Source organism: Neodiprion lecontei, chromosome 6 (assembly GCF_021901455.1).
Source record: "Neodiprion lecontei isolate iyNeoLeco1 chromosome 6, iyNeoLeco1.1, whole genome shotgun sequence".
NCBI lineage: Eukaryota > Metazoa > Arthropoda > Insecta > Hymenoptera > Diprionidae > Neodiprion > Neodiprion lecontei.
In genome coordinates, this window is record NC_060265.1 from 19047829 (window position 1) to 19068503 (window position 20675).

General features: G+C 35.4%; 1 protein-coding gene across 1 annotated transcript; it reads left to right on the forward strand.

Moving 5' to 3' along the window:
- The first annotated feature begins 909 nt into the window (after positions 1 to 909).
- Positions 910 to 19811, forward strand: LOC107226431 (protein TIS11). Its single transcript, XM_015667243.2, has 2 exons — positions 910 to 1796; positions 12141 to 19811. The coding sequence occupies exons 1-2, from the start codon at positions 1737 to 1739 to the stop codon at positions 13167 to 13169; spliced, it is 1089 nt and encodes a 362-aa protein (XP_015522729.1). The 5' UTR covers positions 910 to 1736; the 3' UTR covers positions 13170 to 19811.
- Positions 19812 to 20675: the final 864 nt, after the last annotated feature.

The following is a 20675-nucleotide window of genomic DNA, read 5'->3' on the forward strand; positions in this document are numbered from 1 at the left end:
CTGCTGTAATTTCGGCTGCCATCTTGAATTTACGCTGTAAGTCGGATAATATCGATCGTAGACAAAAAATTTGTTATGACCAATGTTGTAGACAATTAAGTTCCCTACAAGTTTAGTTGGTACGAGTTTCAATAAAAAAAAAACTTATAACTCTGCAAATTATTTAAGAATAACAAATTCCCTCACAAATTCAAGATGGTGGTGGAAGATACCGCTGTATCTGGTCGAAACTCTGAATTTAGACTATCAGAGACACGGACAAAGCCCAGGTTAGAAAATAGTGAATATAGGGGTAAAAAAAATGGGGGGGGGGGGGTCAAAACTTGGAAGGGTCAATATTTCAAACGGCTAAAAATAAAATAACGAAATATGAATGGTTAGATATCTCAATTTTCAAAAGTCTCAATGATTAGAATGACCACTAATATTAGACCAACTCGACCTTGCGCTCTTTTTCATTATCGCATGTGTTGAAATTTCGATGCAACGTTCATTAGAAATATTCCAACTTCAGACCCTGTAAACCCGCGAAAAATTCCAATTTCAAACGTACATACCGCCTGGATTAGTTCATCGCTCGTCCTCAATTGTCGTCATCAAAATTACTGCCGACCATGTTAACGATAAATGTGAGAATTTTCGCAGCGTGGTGGAGAACAAGAAAAAAAAAATTCGGGGAAAATCGGAATCGGGCGAATTTGTCACGGAGAAAAATAAAAGAAGTTCGGAGTAGCCGCGACTCTTCCCCCCACCAATCGGCCGAGCTTCGAGCGGGGGAAACAAACGAGCGCGGCTGTGTAAGGACGACGATTGCTGGCGGAGAGGGGGCAGCGAGGGGGGTGGGGGGTGGGGTGGGGGATCCGCGTCGCCGCCTTTCTCGACACTAGCCTCTCCCGCCGGCTCCGAATGGAGTTCAGTAAGCTGTCGGTAGCTTCGTGAGACGGATCTCGAGAACCAGTCACCCTCGATAACCGGCCGAGTTTATAAAATCAGAACCAAAAAAGTGCCAAGTTGGTGTTGTTGGTGTTGTTTTTTTTTTTTTTCGGAGGAAAATATATATATATTTATGTATAGATACATACGCGGACGAACTTACACGCACACACGCTTATACGGAGATAAACACACGCTCAGTGAGAACACTGAAAGTTTCGAGTATTGAAACGGGTTGTTGTTGTTGTTGTTTTTATCGATTCACGATCTCATCAGATGATATATTTCACATAGTTCTCGTCGTATGCACGTGTATTCTCGTAATAAAACTACACGGCGAGAATAAGCGCGTAAAGAAGAGAAATAAGAAGATAAAAGAGAGAATTTTAAACAATAATACAAGAAGTTAAAATAACATCGTCGGGATATATTATTTTGTGGAGAATCGAGGTTAAACCGGTGTGTTTAAATGTAACTTACAGAGAGAGAGAGAGAGAGGAAGAGAGAGAGAGAGAAAGAAAATAAGAAGAAAATACCAACATATATTAAAGTGGCAGTTTTTGTGTACTGAGTTTAAACAAACGTACGGTTGTCAACTTTTTACCATTTATTTCGTCTTTAATAAAAAGTTATCATATTCATATAAAATATATACGTTTAATATAGGTATATTTTATTTGTTGAGTTCGGTTTTCATATTTTTAAACGTACAATAAAATCGACGCCGCATCATAAGTAATAACCGAAGATTCCGAGAAGAGGAGAATATATATTGAAGCAGCGAAAAAAAAACTCCCACCAATATGTCCACAGCCGTGATGAGTAATAACTCGATGTTCGAGTGCAGCGAGTTGCTGTTCAAGGTGAGCGTTTTATGCATATTATAAAATACGGGAAACAACGGTCGAAAGAAAGAAAGAAAGAAAGAAAGAGAAAGAGTGAGAAAGAAAGAAAGAAAGAAAGAAAGAAAGAAAGAAAGAGAAAGAGTGAGAAAGAATGATAGAAATCGGGTGTTATTTACGCAAAATAGGAAACTGCGATAATATCGTATCCCTGACAGCGAGGATAAAAACAAAAGAGCGTCGCACGGGGCGCGGTAAGAAAAATAGTCCGTAGAGCGAGAGCGAGAGCGCGGGTAAATTGAAACAAGACTGAAACAACCAACTAACCGAGGAACAACTCTCTCCTCGGAGCGAGTGACTGACTACTGCCTTATACACGAACAACGCCGCGCACTCTCTTTGGTTTCACCTCTCCGAAGGAGGTTTCACCGCTCGGCTGCGTGCATCATCCGTAACGTTTCGCTCATCCGAAGCCCCGACTCATTTTATCGAAAACGCCGAGCGGACGGATTTTCTACACGACGCAAGTTATCTATCGAGAAAACTGCGATCCGCGATGATTGACCGTTGGTTCGCGGTATTCGGGTACAGACGCGCGTCTTGCGGATGAAACTGAAGGTAGCGGCGGACAGCCAGCGTGTCGAAACTTTTGGGAAATGCACAAAAATGCAGTTTGGGCCTGTTCCTCATACAATTGCTGTGAAAGCATTGGGGAGGGTTTGAAGGTATTTCAATACCTTGTTCGAACCAACGTTCTTGGAACGTTTGCCTGCCTGATCTAGCTTCAGCCTCGTGTTTCGTGGCCGACAATTGACAATGAGCTCTGAACGATCCGGCCGTGAACTCCCGAAGCTTATCGCGGAGCTCGAACGCTCGTTTCTCGAATATTATACATACATATATATTTATATATGTACACAGTTATTGTATTTTTGGCGATTGAACCTAATTTGCCCGACTTACGTTGTAAATGTACCCTATGCGGGAATAACCGACCTACGCTAAGCGATGCGGTGTGGCTATTTCCGGGCATCGCCGACGCGCTGTAATTACTGAAAACTCCGTAATAAAATTGGAAAACTCTCTCGACGCGACCAACGCGGCAGAATCACGTTTCGACAAACCATCGCGCGATATCCGGTCGATTATTAATAGCTACCGTGTGTGTGTATTTTCATTCCAGCGATCGCGATCGCTGCTTTTCTATTCCGATTTTCACCCGCATTTACAACCGAAGCTAAAGAGGAAAAATGTGCGAAAAAATGGGCGAATATCTGATTGGGTAACCGGCCAATTTTACGGTCTTCTCTCTGTACGCGATAAGGCAAAAGGAGAATACACTTTGTGTGTCGTATCCTGCTGCTGCCGGTCGTTTTTATCCAAGGGGGCCGATGTTTATTCCCGAATCATACACACGAGCATTCTCATCTTCTCCTCGCGACGCGCGGTCGTAGCATCCTTTCTTCTCGTTTTTTCTTACTCCTTGTTCTTCTTCGCTTTCTTCTTCTTCTTCTTCTTCTTGAGGTAGAAAAATAAACCGACGTAGTCGCTGGCTCCTTTTCTTCCCTCTCGTGTCATCGTCGGGACGATAAACCGAGCGATTATCCCTGAGCGGGATGTAAATATATACCGTATACGTGTGTGCGCGTATAACGTGTACATCGGAAGCGTCTAGAAAGACCGAGAAAATTCCGTCAGTTTTACTCATCCTCGGGGATACGCGTCGTAATAATATAATCGCGTAGCTCGTTACGATGTTATATTTAGTCTGCTAGTATCAACAACGATAATCGTAACAATGAGCCGATTGCGACGAACAACAATCGGACATACAGGCTCCAGAACGCTCGCTTTTACGCGGTAACGAAGGGCTGAGAAAAAAATCATTATTTTATTATCTTTAAAACGTTTCGCTTCGTTACGGCCTACCGAATTTCAAAAAGTTCCAAAATCGCGGAATCACGGTTTTACCTCGGAACGAATCGTCACGAATCGAAACCTTACCAACTTCAAACGTGATTCGCTTCTCCGGCTCACTTCGCGTCGTCGCTCGTCTCCGCAGGCAGCTTCGGAATTCGTTTCAAGCCCGCGTTGAGTAACTTAACATTCCTATTTACTTATTTTCCCGGCGTGGTTTCGACCCGCGCACGTGTCGAACGGACCTGTTACTCTCTCGTCGTCTCGACAAACACGCACACAGGCAAACACGCAACGCATAAACGCGTTCCTTTGTGTCCTCCTTCTATTCGTGTTCCGTCGCGTCAGGTAAAAACTTTTCCCATATTCTTCGGGAGAAAAGAAACCCGACGATGCGAAGGGGCTGCTTGCTGACCGACCGGGAAATAATAAGGAGGGTTTCCGTGCACCTTGCTCCCCTTTTCTTACTCTTTATTACGATGTATGTATGTATGTACTTACATCCGGTCCCGTTTCTCGTTGTTCGTCGAAAACTGGAAACGATTGAAACGGAGAATATCGGTGGAAAAACACCGAGAAGCTAGAAATCGCCAGGGATTTTTAGAAGCGAATCGTTTTCATGCGGTCGGATCGTTGAATGGAATTGAGTATTTGAATGAAATTTTTTTATTTCACATTCTTGTAGATTGGAAAAAAAATATTTTGGACGTATTTTTTATTTTTTCGATTGAAAAAAATTTCATTCAAATACTCAATTCATGCTTGATGTTGATTAAGCCTAGTCGTAACGAGTGTTATAAAAAAAAAAAAAAAATCGAGTTACTTCGCGTGTTTAGGATTAACTGAAATTTAAGTGTAAACTGTGAGGAACTCAACATGCTCGTATATTTCCAGAAGTTGACTCCTTGAAAGTTATTCGGAAATTGTACGATAATGATTTTTCCCCTCACGTTTCGTTAGGTTAATTTCTAAATTTGTTCATTTTATACATTTTCCCATCGTGAAACTGACAAAGAGAAGGACCTTCGTCCACGATGTGTTTATAAATAAGAATCGCTTGTCTCGAGTCATTTTCGAAAATTTACATTCAAAATTTGTTACCAGCTGTTCTGGATTTCGTTCTTACAGTTTCACAGAACAAATTCTGTCGCACATTCGTTTACGCTGTACAAATTTACCGTAGAGATAAGACTAGCGATTACAGAAAAGAACTTTTACTACGGAACACGAAACATCGATTTTCCACACAGAATATAGGGAAAATCGTAGTAATACTGCTATCACGTTGTATCGGCGGTAAATGATTCGTTAAACATACTTTGTTCTTATAAATAAACTGCTGATAATTTCTGAACGACTTAGAGAAAGAAACGCGGAAAGTCACGTTTAGCAGCAAAAACTTGGAACATCATGGAAGTCTACTGTTATTATGGTGTAAAAATTTGCTGGTAATCGAAAACTTTTCGGAACGGAAGACGGCAACTTCTTTAATTCATAATTTTGTATAGTAAAGATAATCGTTCACGTACCGCGACGACTTGACTGGCAAATTTACGGTAGGAGGGAAGAAAAAACACAAAAAAAAAAAAACAAGTTAAACAGTGGCCACGCGATCGGGCAAACAATTGTATAAATAATAAAGTACAAAACCAATGTACTTATACGTATAACAAACAGCTGTAGAATTGCGGGCGGAAGTTCTTTCGACTCTGTAGGCCACGGCTAGTTGCGACTTGCGTACACTTGCAAGTATATATTCATGTATATATGCATACATCCGTACGTTACAAAAGTGTAATAAATAGAGTTTTATTTCTTTCTTCTTTGTTTAGTTTTGTTTTGTTGTTTGATTATTTCATTCCTTTTTCGTTTCATTCTTTATTTCCAACTAGCCAACAACCGTACTTAAATCGAGAGTAAACCTCGAGATCGTTGCGTATGCATATGTACTGTATATATGTGACGCGTGTATAAAGGAGCAGGCATTATTTTTGCAGCCTCGCATTGAACGCAACATGTGGTTGGTTGGCGTTGCTCGCTACTCACGATTCAGGGAAGTCGCGAAACGGACGAGATTATTGCGCATTGAAAGCCCTGAATCACATTCGTGTAACGATTCTGTGCTGCTATATGTATATGAGACTGACAACTGCGAGCTGTGAAGATATATGTATATATATATATATATATAGTAATAAATTCGAGACAAAGGGAAATCTTGTTGTTGTCGTGATGGTATGTATCGATAGGGGGAAAACAAGATTCGTGTTTTACACTGGGACAAAACAAATTGAGTAATGGAAATATCCAATTTTTTTTTTTTTTTTATTCCGTTTAATCTAGTTTTTTTTTTTTTGGTTTTCCGTTCATTCTTTCCTTTTGTTTTGCACCATTTGGCAACAGAATTTGTTTTTTCCAGATACAACTATGTATGTACATACAGTGTACGGCGTGCATGGAATATCCGCAACCGGTTGAGTAGAGTGAAAATAAAACAGTTGCAACAGCGTTTGAGAGATGGATTTTTTATTTTTTTTTTTCCCATGATCTTTGTTGTAATAATAACCGTTCTAATTATGATCGCTTGACAACAATGTCGATGATGATAATAACAATAATGATCACGTATAGTGATTTTACCGAAGTAGCGCCACACCTTTGTAGATAAATTATGTACGTACATAATTATATCCCGAAGTAATTGAATTGTTTTTTTTCTCTATTTTTTTTTCCTCCAATAATTCGTATTTTCTTCGTACCTCTTTTTTTCTGGTTCATTCACGTACCTCCGTTTTATTACTTCATTATCTTGTCATCGGAATGGCAATGTCAGCAATTCTTTTTCTCTTTCCTTTTTTCTCTGTTTCGCAAGCAAGTGCGCGGCTCTTTAGGCGAAAAATATGCGTGCGAAAATTTCACGCGCGTTTGTATCAAAAAGTCGCCAGAAAATTATGTCAAGTTTCAAACGAGAATTCAAGTTATTGAAATTATTACGATAACTGAAATACCTGTATATATTTGTTTAACCTTATTCCCGTCGATTTGTAACTATTTATTAAAAGTTAATTTAATAAATACGACAAATATATACGTAAATTAAACAGAAAAAAAATTCCGCTTTGCAATTCTCACAATTCGCAATACCAGCTAACAATATAAGCTGCGGTGGCTGTTATAATTATTATGTCTAACATTTCAACAATCAGAATTACGAGAGTGGTAATGAACAGAAATTCCGCAGATCACGCGGTCTTTTCAACACAACTTCTCAAGTTCACTGTAATTCTACACATTCCCAGTAAACTGTGAGTAGCCCGACAGTTTGACCAACCGGATACTACGTGTCGTGTTGTACGAATGGTTTTGCGGTAGTAATTTCCGGAAATTATCCAACTTTTAAGCACAACCGTGCCTCGTTCGCATTATGGGTTACGAGCGATACGTGAATTTTGTCAGGGTGGTGAAAATGTGGATAAAAACAACAACATTGATTCGTTATCCCGTTTTACGTAGTTTGTCTAAACGTGCTCTTTTCTTTTGTTCTTATTATTTTCAACCAATTATAAAAACCATACAGCATGTCGGAAGAAAAATTATTACTCTCGTGTATTATTGTAAACTTTATTATTGTTGAAACTGTTATATTATTACCGAATAAATTCACCACCTACGATTATATATCCATATATAATCATTCTATAATATTCACACAATAGTAAAGGAGAATTATTGTTGATAAAGAATTGGTACAAAATTATAATATTTTGTCCCGATTACACAATTACATATGTAATATGTATGTATGAATTTCTCTGCTACATATTTAGCAAAATTAATTTCTTCTCCCTGTTACAATTCTCTTTGGGTCAACGACTTTGATCGATATCTATACAGATAACAACTTTGATTGTACCTACGTACGGAGATATTTTAAACCCCTTCCTCTCCGATTAATTAATCAGTCGTCGTATGTTGTAAGATTGAAGAACTTTCATCGGCATTGTTTACCGGATAACAAGATAACAAATGAATTGTTATTCGCAGCAGGAATACGTATGAATATTCCTGCGTATAATAAATAAACTCGAGTCGTAAAAACAATTATCGAGGTAATTTAATTCTCTCAATTTTTTCATTCCCTAATATTATTTTATTTACCAAGGTATACACGTGAGAGTCTATTTCTTTTTTTTTTTTTTTTTTATCTTTGTTGCCGGCTAAATTAACGCGTCACGTCAACATGTATACAGTATAATTGTATAACAGGTGTTATATATCGCATACACGTTACTGTATAACGTTTCGAATTATTCCGAGATTGTATAAAAGAAGCCGGTTGAAAAGCAGCACCAGCAACATCGGCTCAGCGGTTGAATGTTATTAGTGTATTTCGTAATAGGCGGCGTTTCTAAGACCGGTTCCGAAAAATCCTGTATTTTATGTAATACGCTATCGCACACAGAGACACAAGACTCGGACGAGACGTTATTTCGTGACTGCGACGAGTCGCCAAGTATAAACGAACGTACCTCCACTCACCTCGCAATTTACATTCGTCCGTACCTACGAAAAATTTCCACATCCATTGGCAGATTCCTCTAAGCTAAAGAAAAAAAACACACACACACACACACATTAAACCCATGTTTAATATCCTTTTTTATAATAAATTTCGCAAATTTTTTATCTTTCAAATTCAAGACTTGCAATAAATGAAGAGCTAAATTACAGAATGCTGTACCTGCCATGTTTGAAACAAAAAAAAAACAATAATAACAATAATAACTATTCAAAGAACGAACCGTTTCTTCCTCTCTTTTTTCGATTGCAGGCACTTGTAGCCTTTTTTTTTTCATTTTTTTTATTCTTCTATTATTAAAATGTTATTGCCGCCGAAAACTGTGTGAATATTTTTACGCGCATGCGTGTCACGTAATATATGTGGTATGTATCAATTATAAACAGCCCTTCCGTTAGCCTCGTTCTGAAGTACAGTCGGTGTGGTAATTTTTTCATTATGCCTTCCGCCGCGCCGCTGTCGTTGCGCGGGTAATCTTTTAATACCGAGATATATGTTTACATGGTTTTTTCCCTCTGTTTTTTTTTTTTTTTCTCCACTCGACGTTTTAAGCTGCTTATTTAGTTTATTTATAAGGTCACGTGAGAAAAGTCAGGCATTCGCGGGCTGAAGGATGTTTACGCGTTTATGTATATTTTGATGTGTAGGTATGTATGCGTATGCGTGGTTAAAAATTCTTAGTCAATGATAATGTTGCAGAGAATCGATGGCAACCGTATTGTCATGTTTAACATTGTATGTGGAATATAAGTTGTAGAACAAAACATTCAAGTATGCAGCAACGAAATATTTTGTCCAAGCTCTTTCGCTATTACTCACAACGTATAAATGTGTATCTTGTTGAATTCTATGCGTTTGATTTTTTTTTTTTTCTTTTACTTACATTCTATATTTCCGGAACATGCAAAATTATAATTCCGGCGCAAGAAATTAACGAAATTTTGTACTATTTCATTATGATGTGACTTTATTTGCGTAGAGATGTGCAATTGCGTGCGTTATTATTAGCGGTACACTTTCTATTTTGAAATTTTCGGCAAAACTGTGTATATGATGCATATAACGTACGTCGTACACACGAGCGAAAGCTGGAGTTTGAAAATATTTCGTGCCACGGTAGGTAATGAAAATTTCAAATCGAAATCGTGAAAGCGATTCAGATTTTCTCTTCTTCTACGATGCTGATCCCTCGCTACCGGATGTAGTGTCGAAAAACATGTACGATTATCATAATACGGATGAGGCGGTGGTGAAGGTCGATCATGGTCTTTGATTTCGCGCACGCAAACAAATTCATATTATACGTATAAATATAATATAATTATCTGTATACATAAAAACGAATGTCTGTATATGTATATAAAAATATATATATATATATGTACATTGTATATTACGAGAATTGCAATTAAGCGTGATAAAATACGTATCAAATTTCTGCAGCGTGTATGTGGATATTTTTAAACAACAAATAACGTAATGTATTGTATTTTTCTTAAGTGAAAAGAAATAAATTGAAAGAAAGAGAGAAAGAAAAGACAAGGCTGGAGGAAAATGAAGAAACACACACCGTATGTCGATGACAGTAAATACCACAGTCGTTGCGATAAGGAGAAAACCAAGATTATAACCACGATCGTACAGTCATTACACTTGATATTTATTTACATCTACTATTATTGATACTTATTTAATATATACACATATTACGCAGCGTGCCATCGTTTACGCAACAAAGATATATATATATATATATAAATATATTTATGGTCACATTTTTTCACGGTATTCCCCCTCTCTCTCTCTCTCTTTCGTAGTTTTATTTTTAAATTCATATGTATTATATTATAGCAGCAGTAGCGGTGGTAGTAGCATAAAATATTTAACTTCTTTGAAATGTGAAAACAACGGTGATAACGCTGATAACAAGTTATCGCCTTCGTCTTCACGTAACATCTATTTATGTTTGTTTTCTCTCCTACTCCGCGATCCGACGTCGTCTTTGTCTCGATTTCCGTTGGCAACAATGCCGAGGAGTAATATAATTTTACGCAATCTCTTTTCTTTCGCGATATTCTGCGGTGGGGGAGAAAAAAAGAAAAAAAAAAAGAAAAACAAGTCGAGATAAAATTCGAAATATTATATTGGGAAGTAGAAAGGTTTAGATATTACAGTTACGAACAGCTGACAAAATAACAAAAAGAAAACAAGCGCACGCGTATAAGAATGAGAAACCAAAGTATAAGAAAAGAAACCAAAAAACAATTATCTTTGCACACGGTTTTTTTTGTTTTTTTTTTTTTTTTTTTTTTATTTTTTATTTTTTTTTTTATTGCGAAAATCAACACGTAACAGGCAATTGCGTAAGGTCGGATAACCGTGAAAAATTCGTCTCAAGATGGAGAAGCTCTGCTCGTGGTGAACCTATGGCTGCTTCTTGCCGGGCCCTTCGTGAAATCTATCCTTCTTCGTTCCTACCTTTCGAGACAAAGCTTTGAAACAATGGGTCCACCATTATACGGGATGCTATATAATACCCGTGACCGAGGCGAGCAAAAAGATACGATATATACTTATGTATATGGGTGGGTCCAAAAAATTGGTAGGTCCCAAAACCATAAAAATGGTTTACGATCCTAAGCGGGTCTCCCACTATTCCTCTTTATAGCTCTGCTCCCGGAAAGCTTAGTGTTTCAGTCCGGATTGAAATTCAACGCCTTAGAAGCTTCATTATCGGTAGCATATTATAAATCATGGAAGAAAAGTTGTTATGGCTTCGGACGGTCCTTCGAGGTCTTTCTTTTTCCTTTTAATACCGCATTTGCATGATGTTTTTATTGTATTTCATGAACGATTCTTAAAAATTGTAAATGAATGTTACCAACATTTTCTAATATCGATTTCCGGCTGTGATTGCAATTTTTTCATTACGCCTAGGCCGGAGAAAAATAACATTTTTACACAGCTGCATACGTACGTTTTAATTTGCAACTATACATATTTATATACGAGGCTAAAGTTGGTAACGTTAACTTATCAAAATGTTGGAAATTGTATTTACAAAATATGAGCTTGTTTACAGTTTACTAAATTTCAAGTCCAAAGAAAAATGCGTCATTACAATAACGCCGCAAACCTCGGCCTGATATATATTTTTTTACACATTTGATAAATCGAAACGCCGCAATTTGTTACGATATATATTCCGTTATGCGACTTTCTGTACGAACGCATAATAAAATTAACACATAATAATAAAAAATTCCCAAAAATCTCCCAAAATATAACATATATGAAAAAAGGCTGAGAAGATCTTTTTTATAAAATTCAATTTACAGTGAAATAAGTATCTTGTGATTTTTTCATATATTGCCTATTTATCTAGATATTTACAAAATGCAAAATTACAACTTCAAATACTGACTTTTCTTTTCCAAAACAATTTTTTGAAGTGCCGTAAAGAAGTGCCGCGGTTTTTTTCTGCAAAACTACTCTCCCGCGGTATTAATAAACCTTGTTTTTCCGTCACAAATTCAGCAATTCTTTACTCTTTTACCAAAAAAAAGAGATTCTAAACCTATGACTCGATACTTGCGACTCGTGCTTCTCTGGCAATCCGTGCATTAATAAAAAACATATCAGGCACATAAATATAAAACGAAGAGTATAATAAAAGTTCTTCCTTAACGTAAAATTATAAACAGATTTCAGTGGAATCGATCATTGGGGAGGGGGGTGGGGGGGTTGATAGAAGGTGTGTCTGGATAACAATAATATATAATAATGACATTAATAGTAAAAAAAAAAAAAAAAAAAAAAAAAACAGCGACGAACCATTTTGACTTTCCCCTTATTCCGTTTGATTCCAGAACGCCACGCCAGCGAAATCCAAGGAGCCAGTGTCGGCTCACACGCCGTTGAGACGTAGCTACGCGTCCTTGGTAACGCTGATAGAACAGCACCGCAAGTTGGACCGAAGCGTCAGCGAACCAACGTCGCGTTACAAGACTGAGTTGTGCAGACCGTTTGAGGAAAGCGGTGCCTGTAAGTACGGTGACAAATGTCAGTTCGCCCACGGTTATTCGGAGCTTAGAAACCTCGCCCGTCATCCGAAGTACAAGACGGAACTATGCCGGACCTTCCACACCATAGGTTTCTGTCCCTACGGTCCCAGGTGTCACTTCATACACAATTTCGAGGAGGCACGCATCCACAACCAAAAAGTCAGCGCCCAGCTGGGTCAGGCACAGCCGAACATAATGGGCCTCAGTCCCATAATCGGTAGCAGTAACGCGAGCCTGAACTCGGCGACGATCCTCGAACAAATCGCCGCCAACCACCATCAGCAACAGCAGCAACAGCAGCAGCAGCAGCAGCAGCAGCAACAACAGCAACAGCAGCAGCAACAGCAGCAACAACAACAGCAGCAACTTATAAGATCCACGTCGCTGGGCGCGTACAACTCGTCGATAATGAGGTCGAGTTCAATGAGCATCGGTTCACCGGCGTGCCAGAGGGTGCCGAACCACCAGCACCAGCATCAGCACCACCATCACCAGGCATCGGTGATCGGAACGCGGCCGAAACCGCTAAACCTGAGCCCGACTTTCTCCCTGGGAAGCACGGCCGATTCGGTATCGCCGTCGTCCAGTCTTAGCCAATCGCCGACCAATTCGATGGCAAGTTTCTTCAACGACGACGCTCCGACGCCGTTCAGCTTCGGCCAGGACTTCACCATCCTGACGAGACACAGCCCGAGCCCACAGGGACCGAGTCCAATCGTCGAGGATCCAGCGCCAAGGACGCCATCGCCGTTGTCGCCGAACGCCGAGTCCAGACTACCGGTATTCAACAGAATCAGCAATCCGATAACTGATTTTGAACATTTGAAGATATAAAATACATAACGAGGATCATTTTTTTTTTTTTTTTTTTCTCATCACCGTCGGGTATAAACGGCGAGCGAGCCTTTTACAACGGGGAATAAAACGTGTTTGAACCGAGTTACGTGATTATTATTAATATTGTTTTTTTTTCCTTTTTTTTTTTTTTTCTTTCTCGTTATACGAATTTCTTCACGAATATTATGATACGTAATTTTCTTTCTTTCTTTTTTTTTCTTTTTTTTTTTTTTCTTTTATTATTTTTTTATTTTAGTTTTATTTTCTTACCGCCGAATCGGCTTTTCACCCGCGGTCCAAAACGCTGTAATAGCACGCACGTTTGTGTAACATCGATCGGTCGATATCTTATTACTATCATTTATTATTATTACTATTATTATTATTATTATTATTATTATTATTATTATTATTATTATTGCTATAATTATCATTAGTATGCGTAATCGTGTAAAGTTTATAATATTTGATCGCGCTTACCACGCGCCTCCGTTTCGCATTTTGCGTAACCTCGCGCCCTACGTTACGCGTGTCGTTTCGTCTCGTTACGCCGGCTTTTCCAATTCTCTGACATTGCAAAAAGACTTTTAAAGAGGTTTACAATTAAACTACTAAGAGGCATCTATGTATATAGGTATATATTCGAGTATGTGTGAATGTTCACGGAGGAGGGGGAGTGAGTGAGTGAGTGAGTGAGTGAGTGAGTGAGTGAGTGAGTGAAAATGCAAGCGTGTGGTTGTTGGGTGTGGAAGAGGCGACGATGATTGAGAAGAAAAAAAGATTCATTTTTTTACAAAATCGTACCACGTAGCGTAGCTGTTTATGCACAAACCTACATATGCATACACACACATTATACATATTAATTGAACGATGCGAGCGTGTCTATTTGTGTGTTTTCGCAATTTCGATAAAAGGCAAAAAAAAAAAAAAAATGGAGGGGACAGGGGATATTTCTTCAATGTTATTGCTCTTTATTTTTCATTTTAAATGATAATAAAAAGAAAAACAGTCAAAAAAATCAAACAAGCGTGATATGCGTACAGATTTTTAAGACCAACGTGATTGGTAGTTTTTTTTTTTTTTTTTTTTTCACTCTTTCTCTGTCAAATTCTTTGTTTATATTTTCTGTTTTACCAACGTCTTTGATTGTATTTCAAAGTAGATGAAAAAAAAAAAAAACCTGTTGTATGTAACGAAATTTTTACATTTTTAAATATAATAATACGCGTATAATAGTCTAGTTTAATTAAGAGAGATATATAGTCTGAGGCAAATCGCGAAAAGAGTAGGAATGAAATACGGACGTGCGAGGGAATTGTTGTTGTCAAATAGATTTGAGGTAACTTTTTTTTTTTTTTTTTTTTTCATCGAATGTTTTATTTATTTTTTTTTCCTTGTAGCTTCTCTTTATTTATTACTATAAATTTTAATTTTCAATCGGAGTATCGCCTAATAGCTTATTGTAAATACGGTGTTTTTCTTTACCGAAAGTGATTGGAAAGTAGCGTATTATCTATACGTAGCTGTGAATTTCTTCGTGTATCCTATATCTACTGGGTATAATTATGTTGGCGCCGTTTCATTCCGTTTCTTGAAAATAACGATAAAAGCCTCGGAGCAGGTATGACGCTGCAATATGCATGTGCACACACACGCGCACACACACATGTATATACATACATGTTCACACATGCACACGCGCCAGCAAGGATAATCCTTAAACTTTCGTTATATAGTTGTTAAACTTATAATCTTTTTTCCTTCTCCTTATATCTATTATTATATTGTATACGTTGAGCATACGATACTACGTTTATCTGTAATAAATACTAAAAGTTAGGGGAAAGTTAATGAACGTGCGAGTGATAAAGTAAAGATGAAATATGGTATGTTCGTGTTTGTGTCTGACAGGCGGTGAAAGAGAGTAAGAGAGAAAGAGAGGTAATGATTCTGAGATAGAGAGAAAGATAGTGAAAGCTGGCGTGAAAGGGAAAGAAGATGAGAACAGAGTGTGAGTGAGACAGAGTTACGGAGAGAGAAAGTGCGATTGTATGTGCAATATATATATATATATATATATATATATATATATATATATATATACACACACACACACACACACAAAAAAACACACTCAAATTAAAAATCAAATATTATATGAGAATTTGCGAAAGTGGAGTATAACCGATATACATACATATATTATATTGTCTTCCATTGATATAAAAGAAGTGACGAAAGAAGGATAGACAGACAGACGGATAGATAGAAAGAAAGAAAGAAAGAAAGAAAGAAAGAAAGAAAGAAAGTGAGCAGGAATCGCAAACTGACGTAGAGAGAACAAAAAAAAAAAAGAAAAATTGGTAATTTAAAATTTTATACGCGTATAGAGATTTATTAAATGTGACTTAAACAACAGATCCAAGGAAATGGTTTTCGAGCATTATATACAAAGTTATCCGAAACGACAAACCGTTGCGATTTCTCCGCGAAATGGAGATTTTCGAAATTTTGATTATCGGCAAAATTCTTGGTCGAAAATATCTTATAGTGAGTAAAAATATCTTATAAATTATATATTGTAAAATCACAGCGACTACAAATATTATCTATCGATTATGCGAATCGGAAGAACGAATGATGAAAAAAAAAAAAAAATATATATATATATATATATAAAAAAAAAAGTTGATGATTGAGACGAAGATGGCAAAATATTTTATATATTAACATTGTTCTTTCCCGCAAACTATGTGATATGTAACTATTGCAATAGAAATATTACTAATTTACTATATTAAAATGAAAAGGGAGAAAAAAAAAAGATGATTCTATAATGAACACGCGATTGGTGTTTAATTGGTTATTCTTACGTGACACGCGGGAAGGAATTGAATTTGGGATATTAAGCGGTCGCTGGTTTTTTGTGGCTAAGGCGATTTTTGTAAACCAAGAAAACGGAAAAAACAAAGCATGTTACTTGATGTAGTATTGAGACTCGCCTGGCCGAAAAAATAACATTATTATCTCTAATATCTTGACCATACCGTTTGCCGTTTGAAAGCCAACACCGTTAAAAGTGCCTAAATGATGACGTGGTTTTTGAAAATCGAATACATTTTGTACATACTTCTTAGACTAAAAAAAAAAAAACAAAAAAAAACTACAAAAAAACAAAAAAAAAAAACAAAAAAAACCAACAAACAAGCCAACAATGTTTTCGTTTAATTTATATTTGAAAAAAAAAAAGTGTTATTATAGATTTAGTTTATTATTATCATGATTATTATTATTATTATAATTATCATATCGTAATTATTATTAATATTAATGATTATCATTATTATGAATAATATTATTATTTACATGAAACGTCGTCGGAAGAAGTAACAACAAGAAAAGCAAAAAGTAAGCTGTCGCGATAACTTATAACTTTGATTCGATTCTTTTTTCAATTCTCTTTGTATAGTTTTTCCCTAATTTATCGAAATTATGCAACGCGCTTCAGTTACGCACAGAACATATATAGGTACGACAGTTTGATACTTTACCGAATGATTACCGAGAATGGCAAATACAAATTTAAAAAAATAATGATAATAATTTATCCTACATATTATTATTATTAATATTATTATCATTATTATTATTATACAGTTTCAGTTTTTCGGCGCTATTACGCGCTCATTATATTACCAACAATTGAATAATAGCAAATGCCTATTATCAATAACTAATAATTATCGCTAGAAATATTATTATCATTATTATCTATTATTATTTAATATTATTTAATTTTTTTTACCACGTTTTCATATATCTGTTTCTTTTTTCTTTCAATATTTTCTATTTCTTTTTCTCTATCTTCTTTCCATCGTCGTCCGCATCATACATGTACTTCTTCTTCTTTCTTCGACGTTACGTTTTCGAGTGATATTATGTTCACGTATTTGGGGGGGGGGGGTTTGTCGAACACGAATTACTTCTTTTTTTTTTCTTTGCTCACGATGAAGAAGAAGGTAACGACGAGAATTGATAAAAAAAAAAAAAAAAATAGAGAAAAATATATAGAAAATACACATATATTATATTATATTATATTATATTATATTATATATTACGAAAGTGTACTCGCACAACTAATTTTTGTAAAACATGGCCCCAGGAAAATCCAACACTGGCCCGCGAGCAAAGTCCCGAATCACCGCGACGATTTTCATGGGAGAAGGGGGGGGGGGGGAGGGGGGGGAGAACCTTATAATAGAATAGTTGAAAATATCATTAGTTTGTTCCAGACTTGAAACACAGTTTCTAATTTAAGTTATTATTTGTAATATATATATATGTATATATATATATATATATATATAAATACACACACACACACACACACACGTTATATTATATTTTAACGATTGTGCCTTCTTGTGAGCTGAAAAAAAAAAACAAAGCGAAAGAAAAAATAAAACCTCCGTCGCACAACCGGCGTTTAGTTATCCAAATTAATAAATAAATATACCCTCTGATCGATGATATTACATTATTACGATTACGATGACGACGACGACGACGACGACGATGATGATTGTTGTTATTACTGTTAATATTATCGTAGCAACGTCAGTTTTAAATGACAGTTTTATGCATGCATGCCTGAGCACTACAACTGCGTAAGTCGTGTGTAATACACGTTTTATAAATTTTCCTTCTCTTTATTTTTATTATTTAAAAACAAAAAAACAAAAAAATAAAGAAATACAATACGCACAATTGTATATTTTTCTCTTCCTTAATTTTTTTGCTTTTTAAACCGTAACGTTGTTGCGCATAAAATCAGTTGATAACAACAACAACGGCCTTCAACCAAAGTTCAACAAATATTTGACTCAAATGACTATTAAAATTTTCCCACGCAATTATGGATTCACAAATAAGGATACTTACATATATTATACGAAAGCTGTATGTGACGAGATGATTTTTCTTACACACACACACATATACATATACATATACATATATATATATATATATTATACATATTATATATATTATTTTTGTTGAGTTTTCTTCTCTTCGTCGTCAGTTACATTTTTTAATAAGTATAATAGGTTGCAGCTGAAAATCGATATACACTAATGATATTTTTATTCTTCCTCAGAAGTTCATTAATATAATTGAAAGAAAAAGTCTGGTCGACGACAAATTTAACGTAAACTATGATAGGAAAAATTTGATCGGTCCTTTGGTATAATTATTATTATTAACTATCGTTAATATTATTATTATCATTATTAATATTACTACTATTATTACCATTCTCGTGGGGATTAAAATCAAATGATATTTATTAATAATATACCCGAATATATATATATTATATATATATGCCGCTTGTGTTGTAAAGTGGCCGCGATTTCTTGATTTATTGGTACTTGCATATATAATATAAAGAATAAGAAATCCGTATGTGTAATTTGCGAATATAGAAAACCGGGGAACGGAACTTTTGGCTTAGCTCGCGCGCCTGTGGGTTTCTGTTATAGACTTGACCATTATTATAATATTCTTTATGTGTATGTCTTTTTTAATTTAATATATTTATTTTTTCAAACGTATTTATATATTTATACAGTATTTTATACTGCATTCTTCTCAGATTTACATAAAAACAAATGCAGGTCAATCCTTTGGCTCTCAATTATTATACGTCATTATTGCATCATCATTATTATTATTACTATTATTATTACTATTAACATTATCATTATTATTATCATTATTGTTATTATAGTTACGAATTAAAAAACTTTCGTTTGGCGTGCAGTGTACATGAAGTAAAAACATTATCAAAGAGATTACTTTAGCTAGATAGAACAATAAAAAGAAATTGAGAAATGGTATATCTGTACAATAAATATGCAGCATACAAACTCATGTATATGTTTGTTTTCGCGTAGTTGGAAAGGAAAAAAAAAAAAAGAAAAACAACATGCTTCTTTCTTTGTTTTTTCTTTGTGATAGTTCATTCACGCGGGAACGATTGGAAGGCGATTAAGTGAAATTGAGAAAAATTAAAATGAGAAAACAATAACGAAAACAGGTTTAACGACAAATAGCAACCACGTTATTTTACACAAAGCGTCGTATATGCAAGTATATTTTTTCACAATACGTACTGGGAGCCAATTGATAGACTGACAGGTCCGAAATCGTTTGCGACACGGGTATATATGCATATATATTATACATACACACACGCGCGCGCATATACAGTGTATTATTCATAAAATTGTTTAATTGAATTACCGAATTAATTTATTATGTATAATTATCGTTTCCACGGTTGCATATGATTTTTCGATATATTCCAGCAACAGAATGAAACAAAAAAAATTTGTCATTATTACAATGCCGATAGGATTATTATCATTTCGTATGGATATTTTTTTCAATTTATATTTTCATTTTTTGATTTTTTTTTTTTTTTTTTTTTTCAACCGTGATCCTGACGATTTCGACCAAATATTAACAATGGGACCACAATAATAATAATAATTTAAAGAAAAGAAAAATAATTATTAAAGAAAAAAAAACCAAAAAAAAAAAATAAAAATAAAAAAATAAACAATCCAAGTGACTGGAGCAAATTTATCAAAAGCGACTCGAGTTCGGGAGATGAAAATGATGAAATTCGAGGGCGATTGAAGAGTTTGATTCCAGACATTTTTCTTTGTACGGTATTTCATTTTTGTTTGTTTTTTTTTTTTTGAATTTTTTTTTCCTCAACAATATACGTATTTCTCTTCTCTTGTTTTCATATTAAAGCACGTCTCATGTACCACAAAACATTTAGTTTGATAAGTATTGCCAAGAATACACTACCTATTTAATACATTTTATTATTACAAAATATATTGCAAATGTGTTTCATTTATTTTTATACCTTTACCCGCGTTCCGTTTAATTAGCAGTTTTGTTTTTTTTTTTGTCCGATACGTTAAAGTAATACGTAAACATTGGGCATCGCAATTCAGATAAGTAATTCTCACCTTCTTGATGTACAAATAACTTGCCGGATTTATACTGTACAGTCTTATTATACACACAATCTATGAATTCAAGTCTCAACGGTACCTTCAAATTGCGATAATCTTTTGGAAAATATGTTTATATTTCGTAATATTCTTGTGCAGTATAATAGATACATGTATATGTTACAATGTTAGATTCATATAATATACGTCACAAAAACAAAAGCAATGCACGTATCCGATATTCGGGGATACCGATTTCTCTTTTATGTGAGATTTTTCATTATCTCGTGTCTCGATGAAAAAGTTGAAAAATAAAACAGAACAAGAAAAATTGTTGTAAATAATTATCGCAGCCTTGCGAATGTGTTTGAATGAAATTCCAGCAAGCACATCGAGCCACAAATGTAATGATGGATAGATGGCAATAAAATAGTTGTAATATCTCGATACTGAAAGTATTAAG

What these genes read in the sequence shown, in the direction of transcription:
- LOC107226431 (XM_015667243.2), top strand. Translation starts at nt 1,737, where the DNA reads ATGTCCACAGCCGTGATGAGTAATAACTCGATGTTCGAGTGCAGCGAG. An exon ending in GCAGCGAGTTGCTGTTCAAG is followed by an intron (nt 1,797 to 12,140) that starts GTGAGCGTTTTA and finishes GTTTGATTCCAG; the next exon opens with AACGCCACGCCAGCGAAATC.